Source organism: Gloeophyllum trabeum (genome assembly GCF_000344685.1).
Source record: "Gloeophyllum trabeum ATCC 11539 unplaced genomic scaffold GLOTRscaffold_00018, whole genome shotgun sequence".
Classification (NCBI taxonomy): Eukaryota; Fungi; Basidiomycota; class Agaricomycetes; order Gloeophyllales; family Gloeophyllaceae; genus Gloeophyllum; species Gloeophyllum trabeum.
This window is the reverse complement of record NW_006920427.1, coordinates 596,371-610,215: the sequence shown is the minus strand read 5'-3', so window position 1 is coordinate 610,215 and position 13,845 is coordinate 596,371. Positions and strand designations below refer to the sequence as shown.

General features: G+C 52.5%; 2 protein-coding genes and 1 non-coding gene across 3 annotated transcripts; all 3 read left to right on the top strand.

The window, feature by feature from the left end:
* Positions 1-1,036: 1,036 nt before the first annotated feature.
* On the top strand, positions 1,037-7,454 carry GLOTRDRAFT_82068 (uncharacterized protein; the record flags this gene model as incomplete). Its single annotated transcript, XM_007872613.1, is given in 31 exon segments — positions 1,037-1,189; positions 1,243-1,632; positions 1,683-1,990; positions 2,075-2,205; positions 2,273-2,481; positions 2,534-2,746; positions 2,796-2,826; positions 2,879-3,062; positions 3,120-3,196; positions 3,250-3,516; positions 3,579-3,638; positions 3,690-3,897; positions 3,961-4,055; positions 4,107-4,469; positions 4,522-4,632; positions 4,659-4,696; positions 4,710-4,850; positions 4,898-4,997; positions 5,048-5,110; positions 5,164-5,225; positions 5,277-5,873; positions 5,930-6,038; positions 6,092-6,187; positions 6,246-6,589; positions 6,640-6,676; positions 6,729-6,740; positions 6,797-6,898; positions 6,948-6,974; positions 7,035-7,047; positions 7,100-7,158; positions 7,218-7,454. 31 exon segments carry the CDS (start codon positions 1,059-1,061, stop codon positions 7,452-7,454), a joined length of 4,815 nt encoding a protein of 1,604 aa, XP_007870804.1. The 5' UTR covers positions 1,037-1,058.
* Positions 7,455-7,644: 190 nt separating this feature from the next.
* GLOTRDRAFT_t119 lies at positions 7,645-7,738 on the top strand. The gene has a single exon. It is a non-coding gene; the product is annotated as a tRNA-Lys (tRNA).
* A 287-nt stretch (positions 7,739-8,025) lies between these two features.
* On the top strand, positions 8,026-10,278 carry GLOTRDRAFT_82067 (uncharacterized protein). The gene is made up of 7 exons (XM_007872612.1): positions 8,026-8,149; positions 8,200-8,333; positions 8,392-8,489; positions 8,542-8,678; positions 8,726-8,782; positions 8,836-8,977; positions 9,036-10,278. Exons 1-7 carry the CDS (start codon positions 8,040-8,042, stop codon positions 10,113-10,115), a joined length of 1,758 nt encoding a protein of 585 aa, XP_007870803.1. The 5' UTR covers positions 8,026-8,039; the 3' UTR covers positions 10,116-10,278.
* Positions 10,279-13,845: the final 3,567 nt, after the last annotated feature.

The window sequence follows — 13,845 nt, the reverse complement described above, 5'->3', positions numbered from 1 at the left end:
GTGGCCACGAATACGGGATCAAAAACGTGTCCGTGGATGCGCAGTTGAAACTGATACCTCTGAACACCGGTGTACCCGTGCCCGCTCAGTCAACTCGGGCATATGCCGGAATACCTGCGGGTGCGCCCATGCTGTTCCCTTCAAAAAGAACAGCTAGATGAAGGGATCTGAGGTTCTACCCAGTGAGGAAGCTGCAACTACGCATAATATGGATTGTGCATCTTACTTTAACGATACAGAATATTATCTGTCACCGTCCTGAGGATGGAGTTAACCGGCAATGGTGAAAGTAACCAGACCATGGTCGAATATCCCTGTCGGACGAGCAAAAACCGAGCTAGTGATGGACGGTGCAGGATCTGACTACCATGCACGCGGCTCGCAGACAAACCTGTCCCCAGTCAGTGGTAGGCTAAAAAAGCTCATACACGCTTTCAGGGCTTGCTACAACAGTCATAATTCGACGAGAAGAGAAAGCGGAGCATAAAGCCAGCGCACACAACCAGTCAATACTGGAGAGCTACTATCCCATAGAAACAATGGTTTACATCTTAGCTCATTTAGTTCCTTCCGAAAGCGCAGGATCGCAGAATCTGGGCGGGCATATCACGGACACACTCGAGGCAAACACGTGTCGCAATCGAGAACTTACCAGTTGCATTGGGCCCCAGTCACCGCAGCTAGCAGGGGGGGGCCGAGCAAGCCGGAGCAAGCCGGAAACAGGCCGGCGCGCCGGAACCGTCAGGCAACCGTCATAATTCGACGAGAAGCCTTGTTCTTTGGGAGGGTCAGGTGCCATAGCGTGAAATCCGGTGCAAATTCGGGCGCGTGCTCGGTTCGACGCGCTGTGGATCACTAGGCTACGCTAGGCTACGGCTACTGGGACTTCGTGAGTTAAGCGCCCATCCAGTATACGTGTCCTGCCACACACACAAGCGTCACAACAGAAAATACAGGGTTTCGTTAGGGGTTGTGAGTGAGGCAGACTTAGTGTGCGCTTCTACATGTGTGCTGACGGGCATTTAGAGGGACGTCCTGGAGGCTTCCGCTTGACCACCATGAAGTGCGGGGTAGCATTCTACGTGACATGGGCGGCGTGTATGGGCCTAGTACAGGCAGCATCCAGTCCTTCTGTCAGTGTTTCTCTGAGGACGTCGTGGAAGGCGCCTTCAATTCTTCTCGAAATCATGTACGCGCATCCTACTCGCTGTGCTGGTATGCGCTGACATCATGCCAATCCAGAGAAACCGTCTCACTGGAAAACCCCAGCGCCTTCTTCCCCTTGCTGGACATCCTTACGAACTCACACTCTTCAAATCTCCCAGAGCATGCCACACCCGAGGCAATATACCAATACGCTCTCGAGACCACCGTGTCGGAGGGCCTGCTGAAGGAGCCCTCCGCTAAAGCCCTGGTGGAGATGAACGTCGCCCTTCACGCGGCTACGCCGAAGATTGAGGCATTCTATCAGTACTACCGCGATCGGCACGGGGGTCTAGACGAGGAGTGCCGGTCCTGGGTCGATTGGTATAGCCAGAAAGTACATGATGTAGAGACACTCGCCCACCTCGCGGGGCATGAAACTATTGATCCCAATTCCTCCTCGAACGAGACATCCATACCCGCGCCCTTGTGAGTCGTAGGTTTGTGCTAGCAAGGTGGGTGTCTGATCGTAGTTTCAGCCCTAAACCGAAACTGCTCCCATTCGACCATGTGTATCCGCCACTATCGCATTTGCGTGACCGGCCTCCGCATACGGCCATTTTGTATGGGTCGCCCGACACTCGGAACTTCCGGGAGTTGCATGAATACCTATTGTCCCTGGCTAACGAGTCGACCCCGCGCGTCGAGTACGTGTTCCGCCATAAGCCGCCGTGTAATAAACCGGCGGAAGGCAACGAACAGAGCTATCTATCTGGATATGGCGTCGCCATGGATCTGAAGAAGATGGACTACCTGGCCTTGGACGATAGGCGCGCTGCAGGCCAAGGTAGCGTGTTTCCTCAGTTGCAATAGTTGCTACAGGCCAGTAATGCTAGATGTCGTGCAGACCACGCGGTGGATCCTGACACAGAAAATGCACTCGTCGACGCCATCTCCGTCGACCCGATCCTCAGCCTCCTGCAAGAATACCCAGAGAACAGTACCGCAGATTATACCGCGCAGCTAGACGAGACCGAGCTAATAGGCAAGTCCGCTCCTTACGTGTTTAGGTAGCATACTGATTGTAGCGTAAACTTATTTAATAGAAATCGGCGTCAAAGCGACGCAGCTGATCGTCAACTCATCCGCGCCCCTCGCGACGCTCAAACACCTCGCGCAGAACTTCCCGAAGTACTCGAAGGCGATCGCGCGCCGCGTGGTCATCAACGAGAGCCTCCTCGAGGAGGTGGGTAGTAACCAGCTGAAGGCGCAGCCCGGCGCAAGCATGGTGTGGCTGAATGGGAACCCTGTGCCGGAGCAGGATATGAATCCTTTTGGGTGAGCTAAGCAGCTACGATCGTGCGTGCTGTACTGCTCACTAGACCATAAGGCTGTTGAAGTTGCTCCGAAAAGAACGCACGTTGGTCGGGGCACTCGCGTCGCTGGGATTAACGCCGGCACAGGCAGTGGATCTGCTGACGCACCCCGCGATATCGGCTTCGCAGGGCGGGTCAGACGTCCTCGATGGTATATTCGACGCGAGTGACAGGCCCGAAGGCGGGGATGTCATCGTGTGGTGGAATGACTTGGAGAAGGATGGGAGGTGAGGAGCGCGCCACCGGTCGGCGTTGAGTGCTGAAAGTGCTCGACAGATATGCAAGGTGGAGTCCGACTATCCGCGGTGTAAGGATTTTTCGACACCCGTCGGTGCAGTTGCTTGACGTGCTCTGTATAGATCCTCAGGCCGATTTACCCTGGCTCGTTCCACAATATCAAGCTGAACCTGTGGAATGTCGTACTCGTGGTGGATCTATCACAGTCCAGCAGCTTGAACTTCCTCGTAGGGACGGTCTCGAATATCATCCAGCGGAATTTCCCGTTCCGATTTGGCGTCGTGCCTGTCGTGGAGACTGAAGAGGGTACGTGGACTGACCTATATTGAGCTAATGAATAAGCGGTATGAGCATTCGGGGTAGGGCTGAAGATGGCGCGGTTGTTTTACTGGCTCGTCAAGACGTACGGACGGGCGAAGACTATGGGGTTCATGAGGAAGGTAAGGGCAATTGGATAACGCGAAAGGGTTATGTTCCAAAGTGTCGAGTATAGATATCCCAAGTCCAAGGTCGCCCGCAGTACCTCTCTCCCACCGTCGACTGGCATACTGTGCAGTCCGAACTCCAGGCCCTCATAAAGAGCGAAGAGCCTCCCACGTCAGACTTCGTACCTCCGACCCTTGATGCTATCCTTGAAGGCGACGGTGATGAGCGTGACATACAGGCCTCGAAGGAGTACTGTACACGTCTTGGAGCAACTCTGGGTGCGAGCCCGACTGGGCACGCGTTTGTCAACGGAAAACACTACGACTTGGACGATGTGAGGATGTGCCGTGCTTTTCAAGGTACCGACAGGAAGTTGATTCGGGGTCTTCTTACTAGGACTTCTTGAGGCATATGCAGATCGAGGTCGGGGCACAGCTACAGCACATACAGGAGAAGGTGATTTGAGTGTGACTTTACACTGACAGTTGACCCATATGATACTTTCAGGTGTACATGGGGGAGATTACAGACGAGACGGCAGAGAGCATCTCCACGTATTTCTACGACTTACCGAGTGCTAGCAAGCGCCGGCATCCCCTCATATACCCTGCAGCTTCCGCGCCCAATAAGCCTGGCAGTTTGCAGATCAGGAGCTTGCCAGAAGTGTTCGCGAGAATAGGCAGGCCACTCGGGGTAGAGAGCTACTTGTATCCGCGTCAGTGCTTCAATACGTCGTCAATGAATGTCAACGGCCAACCAAGTTTGACATTTGATTTAGCGGGATCATCACAGCTTGCACTCAGTACATATGTCGTGGCTGATTTCGACACGACCGAGGGCATGGCGTTATTGATGAATGTGCTACAATCTATGGTCAGTGATTACGTTCCAGCTTTATGAGCAACTCTAATGTCACTCGAACAGGATGAAGCTTCTCCTTCACGTCTTACCTTCATCCACAATCCAGCCGTATCAGGAGTCCCGTCTTGGACCGAACGGCCAATGTCGACCCTGCTGTCGCACCTGGTGCAGAACGGTCTTCTTCGCGGAGCTACCCCGGAGAAGCTTTTGAAGTTGCTGGGACTTGCATCGCCTGCTACACAGGACAGACATCCTCAGATTGTCATTTCCAACGAGGACGCATTCGATGACTTAATCGCCGGAATAGGCGCCTCCGACGCAGAAGTACATACCGAGACGTATCGCGACTACGTTAGCTTGAGCCAATCCCTGGTGAAGGAACTAGGTCTACCTGCCGGTGAACAGGCGTTGATCGTGAACGGTCGTGTAAGTACAACAGTCTTTTATCAAAACCATGCCTATCTGAGATGGAATGCAGACGATAGGCCCCTTGAAAGGTGCCCAATTCTTGGCTGACGACTTCAAAGAACTCTACACCTATGAGTTGCGCAAGCGTGTAGAGCCTGTGTCCCAGGCTTTGCAGGAAGTCGTCCCCGATATCACAACATATGATAGGCAAGTTCTCTGGATTTCTGCCCGCACATAATCTCAATGTTTCACCTTTAGGGGCACGTTCACCGATGTCGTGTCTTTGGCTTCTTCCATAATATCCGCGATGCAGATACCAGATCCTAGCGAGTCCGGTCTATTCAATGCAGCATACAGGCCTCGCACTCGCAATTATAGGCTGATGGAGGGAAATTATACGTGAGCAGCGCGCTTTTGCCCCTGGAGTCTCACCTCAAGCAATGTAGCCGGTTCGAAGTTGGAAACGCTGCCACCGCCCTTCATCAATTTGGAGTCATCCTCGACCCGCTGAGTGAGGCAGCCCAAAAGTGGTCAAGCCTTTTCGAGGTAGTTCCGAGCATTCGTGCAGTAGCGTCCAGCTTATGCCTTGTTTTTAGTGGCTATCGAATATTGACGAAGTCTACGTCGAAGTTTACGTGCATCCTGCAGGCTACAGTGACGTGAGTTATTGACCCGCACTGTGACTGTCCTCCCGTTGACCTCAGAGTCACAGATCCCGCTGAAACGCTTCTATCGCTATAATCTGACCCCGAAGTTATCATTTGACCCGGAAGGGTAAGTCGTTCATTCTTCTGACTCTCGTCTTAGTTCATGACATTCCGTTAGCCGCGAAGTTCGTATTGCCACCGTCTTCGAGGATTTACCCTTGGAGCCTATCTATACCCTGGGCATGGATGTTCCCCCAGCCTGGTTGGTAAGGCCCAGAGAAGCCCAGCATGATCTCGATAATATCCAGCTTGGGGCAGTATCAGTGAAAGAATGGTCTCGTGGTGTCCAAGCGGTATTCGACCTCGACCATCTAGTAATCGAGGGTCATGCCCGCGACACGCTCACTAACGCGCCTCCGCGAGGGTTGCAGCTGCAGTTAACGACCGCGAACTCCACCCCCGTGGCTGACACGCTAGTGGTGGCGAACCTAGGATACTTACAGTTCAGGACAAAGCCGGGCGTGTTCCAGCTCGAAATAAGGGAGGGTCGCGGAAGAGAGATATTCAACACAGAAAGTGTCGGCAATGAAGGCTGGGACAGCCCGTCTGTTGACGAAGTGGGCAACGAGGTCACACTGACCAGTTTTGAGGGCTTGACCCTGTATCCGCGGTTCGCCCGCAAGACTGGCATGGAGAGGGAGGATGTCTTGGAAGACTATGATGACCTGCTTGAAGAGTCTGACTCTGATAGTATCGTTCAGAAGGTTTGGACATCGTGAGTGGAAGCTTTGTGACTACGGCCGCACGTATTTGATCATCTTGCGTTTTGAGGATATCCTCTTTCTTTGCGCCGAAGTCGGAAGCACCGAAGACACAGGCCTTAGAGCCCCAGCAAGCGGAAATCAATATCTTCACAGTGGCATCTGGTCTTCTCTATGAGGTGAGTTCTAACCTACCTGACTGCACCTAGCTACTGTGCTGATAATCATTCAGAGATTTTTATCTATCATGGTTCTTAGTGTCCTGCGTAACACGAAGAGTACCGTCAAGTTCTGGTTCATAGAGAACTTCCTATCACCGTCTTTCCTGGTGACTCGACAAGCTTCTGTCTCTTGAATACCTCTGATTGAACACGTGCTCGCGACAGGAATTTATCCCCCATTTTGCTGAAGCGTACGGTTTCCAATACGAACTGGTGACCTACAAGTGGCCTTCGTGGCTCCGCGCGCAGAAAGAGAAGCAGCGAATCATCTGGGCATACAAGATCTTATTCCTTGACGTCCTGTTCCCAATGGACCTCAAGAAAGTCATCTTCGTGGATGCGGACCAGATTGTGAGGACTGATCTGAAAGAGCTTGTCGACTTGGACCTGCATGGCGCTCCCTATGGGTACACACCTATGGGCGACGATAATGTCGATATGGAGGGTTTCAGGTTCTGGAAGACCGGATACTGGAAAGATTTCCTGCAAGGACGACCGTACCATATTAGGTACGCTGGGTCGCCTTCGATGATGAGTCTTTGTCCTGACCCCTGTATAGTGCGTTGTATGTCGTCGACCTAGTCCGTTTCCGTCAGGTACGTTGTTGTGTTTGACATAGCCTATCGTCGCTAACGAAATTCGACATAGATGGCCGCTGGGGTGAGAAATCCGTGGTGTCTCGCACTTTTTAGTACTAAGCCGCAACCCGATTTCAGGATATCTTGCGCGGTCATTATCAGCAACTCTCTGCTGATCCCAATTCTCTCGCGAATTTGGACCAAGATCTTCCGAATAATTTGCAGAGAGAAGTTCCCATAGTACGTCCCGAGACAAAGCCTGCTAGGATATCTGACTCATTCCGTTTAGTTCTCGTTACATGAAGATTGGCTATGGGTACGCACCGTTTTGTCCGTCACTCAGACCCAACCTAACCTAGTCCCCCCCCTCCCATAGTGTGAAACATGGTGTAAGAATATTTGAGGTGCTTTTCTAAGCCTTGGATCTGATTAGTTCCATAGGCAGCAAAGATCGTCTTCATAGAGCGAAGACCATAGATTTGTGTCAGAATCCTCTAACAGTAAGGACCTCCTAATTACGTCTCGCGATATATCTCACGAACGATCATCTGTACTCCAGAAAGAGCCCAAGCTAGCTCGGGCACGTCAGATACCCGAATGGGAAGAGTACGATCAAGAAATATCCAGGTTTGCACGCAAACTCGCGGAGGAGGGCTTGATCCATTCAGAAATTACGGCAGCGGGCGCAGACATCCTCGCTAGCGTGGCTGCTGGTGCAGCAACTCCCGTAGCTGACAGGTCGGAAGCCGCGCAGGACAAGACGGAGGGGAAGTTGCCTGTTCACGAGGAGCTGTGATCAGAGAGTAGCACGCGAGGGTTGGGAACATGTATGTTATCTAAAATTTGTCATAATGAAAGGACTATTCGATCAATTTCCTGGATGCACCGGGTGGAATCATACTGCTATTGCGTTCCACGAGACAAAATGGAGCCGGAAACAGGTCGCTGATACGGATATTGAGGGCTACACAGGTGCAAGCCACATCGCCCGCCTAGCTCAATCGGATAGAGCGTCAGACTCTTACGGCGTCTTTCGACTAGGCAATCTGAAGGCTGCGAGTTCGACCCTCGCGGTGGGCTAGTATCTTTTTCCTCTGTCCATGGCCGTCGCTGGGGAGAGAGTAGGATCGGTCGTCCGAAAAAAAAAACGGTAGGAATGCCACACCGTAGACGGAAGCGCGCGTGGTGGCCACGTGTGTATTTGCCGGCACTGCCACCGTAACTGACCTTTGTCACCGCCACCGCTGCGACCGTGCTGCAATCCATTCTCCACGACACATCTGAAGGCGAATGTTAGCCATGTTCCACTAAACCAGGGACACTATATCATTTTAGAGCAATATCATTGGAAAGACTCGACGTGACTGAGCGATTGGAGAGCATGGACGCGGTTCCAGCGGAATCAGAGAAGCTAGAAGGTATTGACTGGCAGGCTTTACGAGACGTGAGTGCAAAGCCTGGAGGCCTGGGTAAGGAGAGAGAAACACTGTGGTACGTGCAGTAGCTGGGATATGCTTGCGATGCATCGTAATATGTGTTAGGCCGAGGCTGTTACATGTCAATCCGAATGTCATTTCGCATACGAAACCAGAGGGCGTTGAACCTCCCGAGTCACACCGAGACGAGCGACAGATCAAGCTTGACACAGAGCGCAGCTTTGTTCTATATCCCGTAGGTGAACTCTCACTTCTCGCGCGATGTCCGCGCAGCGCTTACAGTACACCACTACCCAGGGGACCCGGGACTTGATAATCGGGAAACATTGCAGGGAGAGCTACACGAGTTACTGGTGTCCATCTTCAGGAAGCGGCGAAAACTGAACTATTTCCAGGTACGTCATTCTACCGTCGCCTTCCGCCCAGCATGACTCACATGCGAATAAGGGTTACCACGATATCATTACAGTTCTCTTCCTTACTCTCCCGAAGGAAGTGCAGTTTGTTTCAGCCGAGAAATTTAGTCTACACCGGTTACGAGACTCGATGGGATCAAGTCTCGAACCCGTCCTCGGGCAACTCAGGTATGCATCGGACAAACTATCGCCTACATCCACTGATTCCCCGCCAGAATATTGCAGAAGCTCATGCGTCTTGCAGATCCTCAATATGCCGCGGTACTTGATGCGTCAGTCACCATTACATTGGCGTGGACTTTTCTGACCAGGCCCGTCCGTGTAGCAACGCCCCATTGCCATACTACGCCCTTTCTAACCTCCTCACTCTGTTCGCCCACGACGTCCCGACCTTGCTCCTAATTCAGCACATTTTCGACTATCTACTGACACGACCTCCAATAGCCTCTGTTTACTTGGCTGCCGCAGTGCGTATTGAACCTCATGATCGGACTCTGACGCGTGTTAACCGATGTCCATAATCAGATCCTTCTATCCCGCAAAGAAGAAGTTTTGTGGCTAGAGCAGGAGGGTGAAGAAGGAATGATGCATTCATTGCTCAGCAGCCTTCCTGAGATATACGAGGAGGGCGATGGGGAAGCTCCCGAGCCATGCGAAGAGCTCAACATAAAAGAAGAGGAGGGAGAGTCGTTACTAGAAGAAACTCGATCCATAACAGCTTCCGAAGTCGAAGATACGGCCAAAGCTCAATCGGAGAAGGGGGCCGAGTCTTGGGAACGGGAACCTGAAAGTCCTCCGGAAAGACCAAGCCATACTTATGAAGAGCCTTCCGAAGCAGACGAGACTCTTCAAGCCATTAGCGAAACGTCCGAAGCTGACTTCTCCCGCGAAGAGACACTGGTAGCCAGCTCTCCTGCTCCCGGGGACTCGAAAGAGATTGACCCTAGCCTTCCGAAAGGCGACTCAGGCGTAGAAGTCAGTACTTGTTCTGCACCTCCAGGTGACCGTGAAGAAACACTTGTTCAGTTGTCGGAAGAAGAGAACCTGAATGAGAAGGAAGTTCCGGAAAGCAGGCCCTCCTCTCCCGCTTCGTCTGTCCAGAGAGTGCGACGAGCGAGGGTATCGTTGACATCGCTGCTGAACCGCGCAGATGATCTATTCTCGTTGTATCCCCCTACGCACCCCGACCTAGCCGTGAGCAAGACCATGGGCCCCCAAAGCGTCATCTTCACCTGGTCGGAAAACCCTTCCGATCTACCCGATGACGACGAAGCCGAGGCCATGGTTCTACACCCTGAGCTCGTCGTCCTCCCTGTCGTCGAGTCAGACGCCGAAGATGAGGAGGAGGAAGAGGGGCACGAGAAGAAGGAGCGCCGGCGTAGGCGGAAGCTGAAGAAGCCACGACGATTCGGCGGGGTCGTTGTGGAGAGGAGGGTTATGGTCGCCGGGGCGGTCTTGGTGCTGGGCGTGGCTATGGCTGTTTATGGGATCCGTGCAGCGCCTGAGGAACCCATGAGCAGACACCATTGGAAGAAATTGGGCAGGTGGGTAGGTGGAGTCTTGGTAGGCGCCAGCGGCCGGATATTGGACGGTATTCGGTTATAGTACAAGTCCGTTCAGTGGAGTAGTAGATGAACGTTCTGAGCGCAGATCTTTTTACCTGCGCTTTCTGTCATTCGAAATACCTCCCCCGTGCGCTACTCCTCCAAGAACATATCAGCATTATAGGATAGCTTGTATTTAGCGCGCCAGTGATATACATTACTGCAAAATGAGGTCTTTTAGACTTCTTCCTTCGCTTTTGTAGACGACAGCTCATCAGCGTACTTCATCAGAGCCTGTGGTGCTGATACGATGTGAACGGATCCAGAAAAATGACAAGTAGGATCCTATCACCAGGTGAATGTAGATATATCCCCAACGTCAAAACACTATTAAAGCTTCGGCGAGCGAAGCCGGATACATATTCTTGACCTTCAAAGCATGCAAGAAAGGTCAACAGGGAGTCAATCTGAGTCGTCCGACAAGTCAAGTTCATCTGCAGGATGAAGTCTAACGTCGTCTGGGCCGTTCCCCTGCCGCTCGATGTCTCCTTCGCACAAGCTCTTGCTGCTGCTACGGATCTGCTCCTGTGTCTGGGAGGCCCTGCTGAAAAGGGAAAAAGTAGAAGCACGGGCCATGGGAGTCCAGTCGTCGTCTGCTGCACCTGGTTCAAGCGCATGTCAATCAAGGTGCTCGTTTACTGCTACGAGGGCGGCAGAGGCTTATCTCAATGACATACTGTGTGTATCAGCCCATCAGTCGTCTCCATCACTGTCAAAGGATAAGCTGCGCTGGCCGTAGAATCTGCGAGACCTGCCGCCCACTCACGACTGCAGACATTTGGTACATGTATATAGCGCCTGCATCCGGAGTTAACAGGGCAGTTGGCCTCGTGCCTGGGAGCTTCACAGGATCTTGACTGGGAGGCATAAATGCCATGGTGTCAGAGAGTGTCATATAAACATATAATTAAGGGGTCGAACAGTGCGTAACAGGCAGAGGCGCACGAGCGTAGATCTATAAAAGACCATGGACAATGACAGGACGTAGAGTAAGCCGGGGTCGTCATCCAGTGCCATGAAGCTTACCACACCCACACGTATCCTCGCGGTGACTATGTTCTTGGCCGACATCGCCGCCGTCCAAGGTGCATACTGCTGCCTCTACAGCTCGGCCGTGTGTAGTCGAGGAATACAACTGCATAGCCGCGAGAGAGAGAAAGCTGCAGCATTGGGCCTTGCCGGCCGCGCCATCTGCTGCTGTTCAGCTCCGACTGAGGATCAATGCCAAGCACGATGCTGACGTGAGTGCAAAAAACCATGTTTCGTGCGCGACATGGGGAACTTACACAGTGTTCTACTCAGGATACTGATAACGCGTGCCTTGCGGCCAGGCACTGGAGTATCCGGAACGGTGTTGCTTGGTAGCTTGGTAGCAGATGTTGTAAATCAGCAAAAGAAATGTGAAAACCGTCGCAGGAATTCCACACGCTGAGCTACTTTTCGTGGCCGAGCGTCGCAGATTTAGTAGATCACAACGATTACCATCTCCAGAACTTCTGTGGCTATTCAAAGACCTGGCGAGATGATTCAGACGGAGCTGAATTAGCTGTGACTCGCTCTACACCTGGGCATCCTGCTGTTTCACGCAGGGTAGCTCTATGTGTGCTCTTCCTACGTAGGCTCTCTCCTCGCCCGATTGCGCAGGTGCTCGATGTTGCGATGTTTGGCCAAGCTGCAGGAACTACGCTGAAGTGGCAAGCTCAAAACATCAAGCTCCAGGTTCAGCTATTGTTCCACAATGAACGAACGCCACAGACTCACATGGAGCCAAAATAAAGAGTCGAACGAGAGAGACGGGAGTCGACGCGCTGAGGCTGAGCGTACCCCACGTGACCGTCTAGCAGAAGTCAACAGCCTGCAGGTAGTAGTACAGTATGCGTGTATGTATTTTACACACTTTCTCAAGGTGCTTAATTCTCAGTTGGATCGGAATTCTACGACCACTTCCCCTGCTGCCACTCGCACTAGTATCCGTGTCGGTGTACCGTATAGTCATCGTAACAGTTGAGTCGAGGCAAATCGCCTTTTCGGGAAATGATGCTGATCAGACCCGGGAACGGTGGACCTCTCATGCTCAGAAATGCCGTTGCGTCTGCAAACAAGGATTACGAACTACATAGGGTGAGGGAAGACGAACGAGCAAGTGAGTGCCAATGAACTATAGTGATATTATCTTCAGAACCAGACGCTCAAGATGCACACAATCGTACCTTCCAATCCTGGCTAGCTGGCTATGATGCTGCATATCCCATACCCTGGCCAACGAGATTCGCAAGCGGGAGCACTCCCGCCTGAGCTATAGCTCCAAATATTTGATGTCGCCGCATACGTCCGAGGAGCCCTCGAGACGGAAACCCTTGATCCTTTCCAACCGTCAGCGCCTCTACCTGAATGGCAGGAACTGAATGCTCTCGAGAGGTCTCTTCGCACACAAAGCTCACTAGCACTGGTGTGCCGGGAATGGAGAACACTTGCGACACCTCTCCTGTATCACATCGTCATCGCGCGAGAGCAGAAAGGTCTTCTGTTCTCGCATTGCACTCTCATCGCAGCTAGCGAGGCCGGTCGCGCTGCTACACTTCGGAGTCACGTCCGGCGACTCTTCTGCTCGCTGGCACGCTATGGATGCGGTCTGACTCTCTAGACTTCGAGCTCGCCCGCACTCTACACTCCAGGACATTCTCGGAGCCTTCATTGCCCTCGAGCAGCTTTCTGTCTGGTACCAAGACTGGCATCAATTCCCGCCAGGTCTAACTCTACCTCTTATGGAGCGCCTGGGGCTGGGGCACATGGCTCATGGCTCATGGTCCGACTCCCTACAGCACCTACGATAAGTTCCTCCTGAACCTATCGTCTATACAAGCGCCCGAAGCTCGATGTCGTGAGGTTATTCGGGAAAGATGAATGGTCAGAGCTGTGTGTTCTGCAGCCCGAGATGTGGGTTAGGTTGCAGGAGCTAGCACGGAGTAGCAGGTTCGGGATCGAGAATGCCTTTGGCGAAGTAGTGAAGTGATTGGGCCGGACTTTTATCAATTAATGTACAATACGAAGTCAGCCTGAGAGGGTGTAATTGAACTTGCTATGCTCCCAGCTAGCTTGCCATACCTGCGTCGATGTGATATCTCTTTGCTCGCCGTGCCTACATCGATGTCGGTGGTTGGAGACACCGGCATTCACCGCCACAGGTGCGCACCCATAGGCTTGATCCTGCGCCTCTTAAAAAAGACTTAGTAGACGAGCAACTGTCTTTAATGGAGGCTTGTACCCGTTTAGTATCAGCGTCGCAGAAGTCCCACCCAGGCTCTCGCGCGTGCTCAAAAAGGCAGGATTCTCCGCCCAAAACGGCAGGTGCACATGGTTGGCATCTGCCGGACCTCGGCACGTATATAGTCTCGACCTCTTCAACGCTTCCTCTACCCTACACCGAGGGTTATACTGCCTATAACGTACGCGCTGAATGCGCAAGAGCGCATAGAACCTCGTGTACACAATTTCTTTAAAGTGGGGGGGTCGAGGCACTGAATGTGGCCCAGTAGAAGCCTTACTGGGATCAAAAATCACGCTGAGAGAACTGTAGCTTTTCAGACTGTCTCCTACTGTCAATGGGGAGTCCCAAAGCTCAGTAGCTCCTCCTGGTACATTATCTACAGGATAAATTACAACTACTAGGTTATAGTACTGCGAGCACAACGGGGAGTCAACAGCACGAAGTTCCTTGCCGTATATTCGGC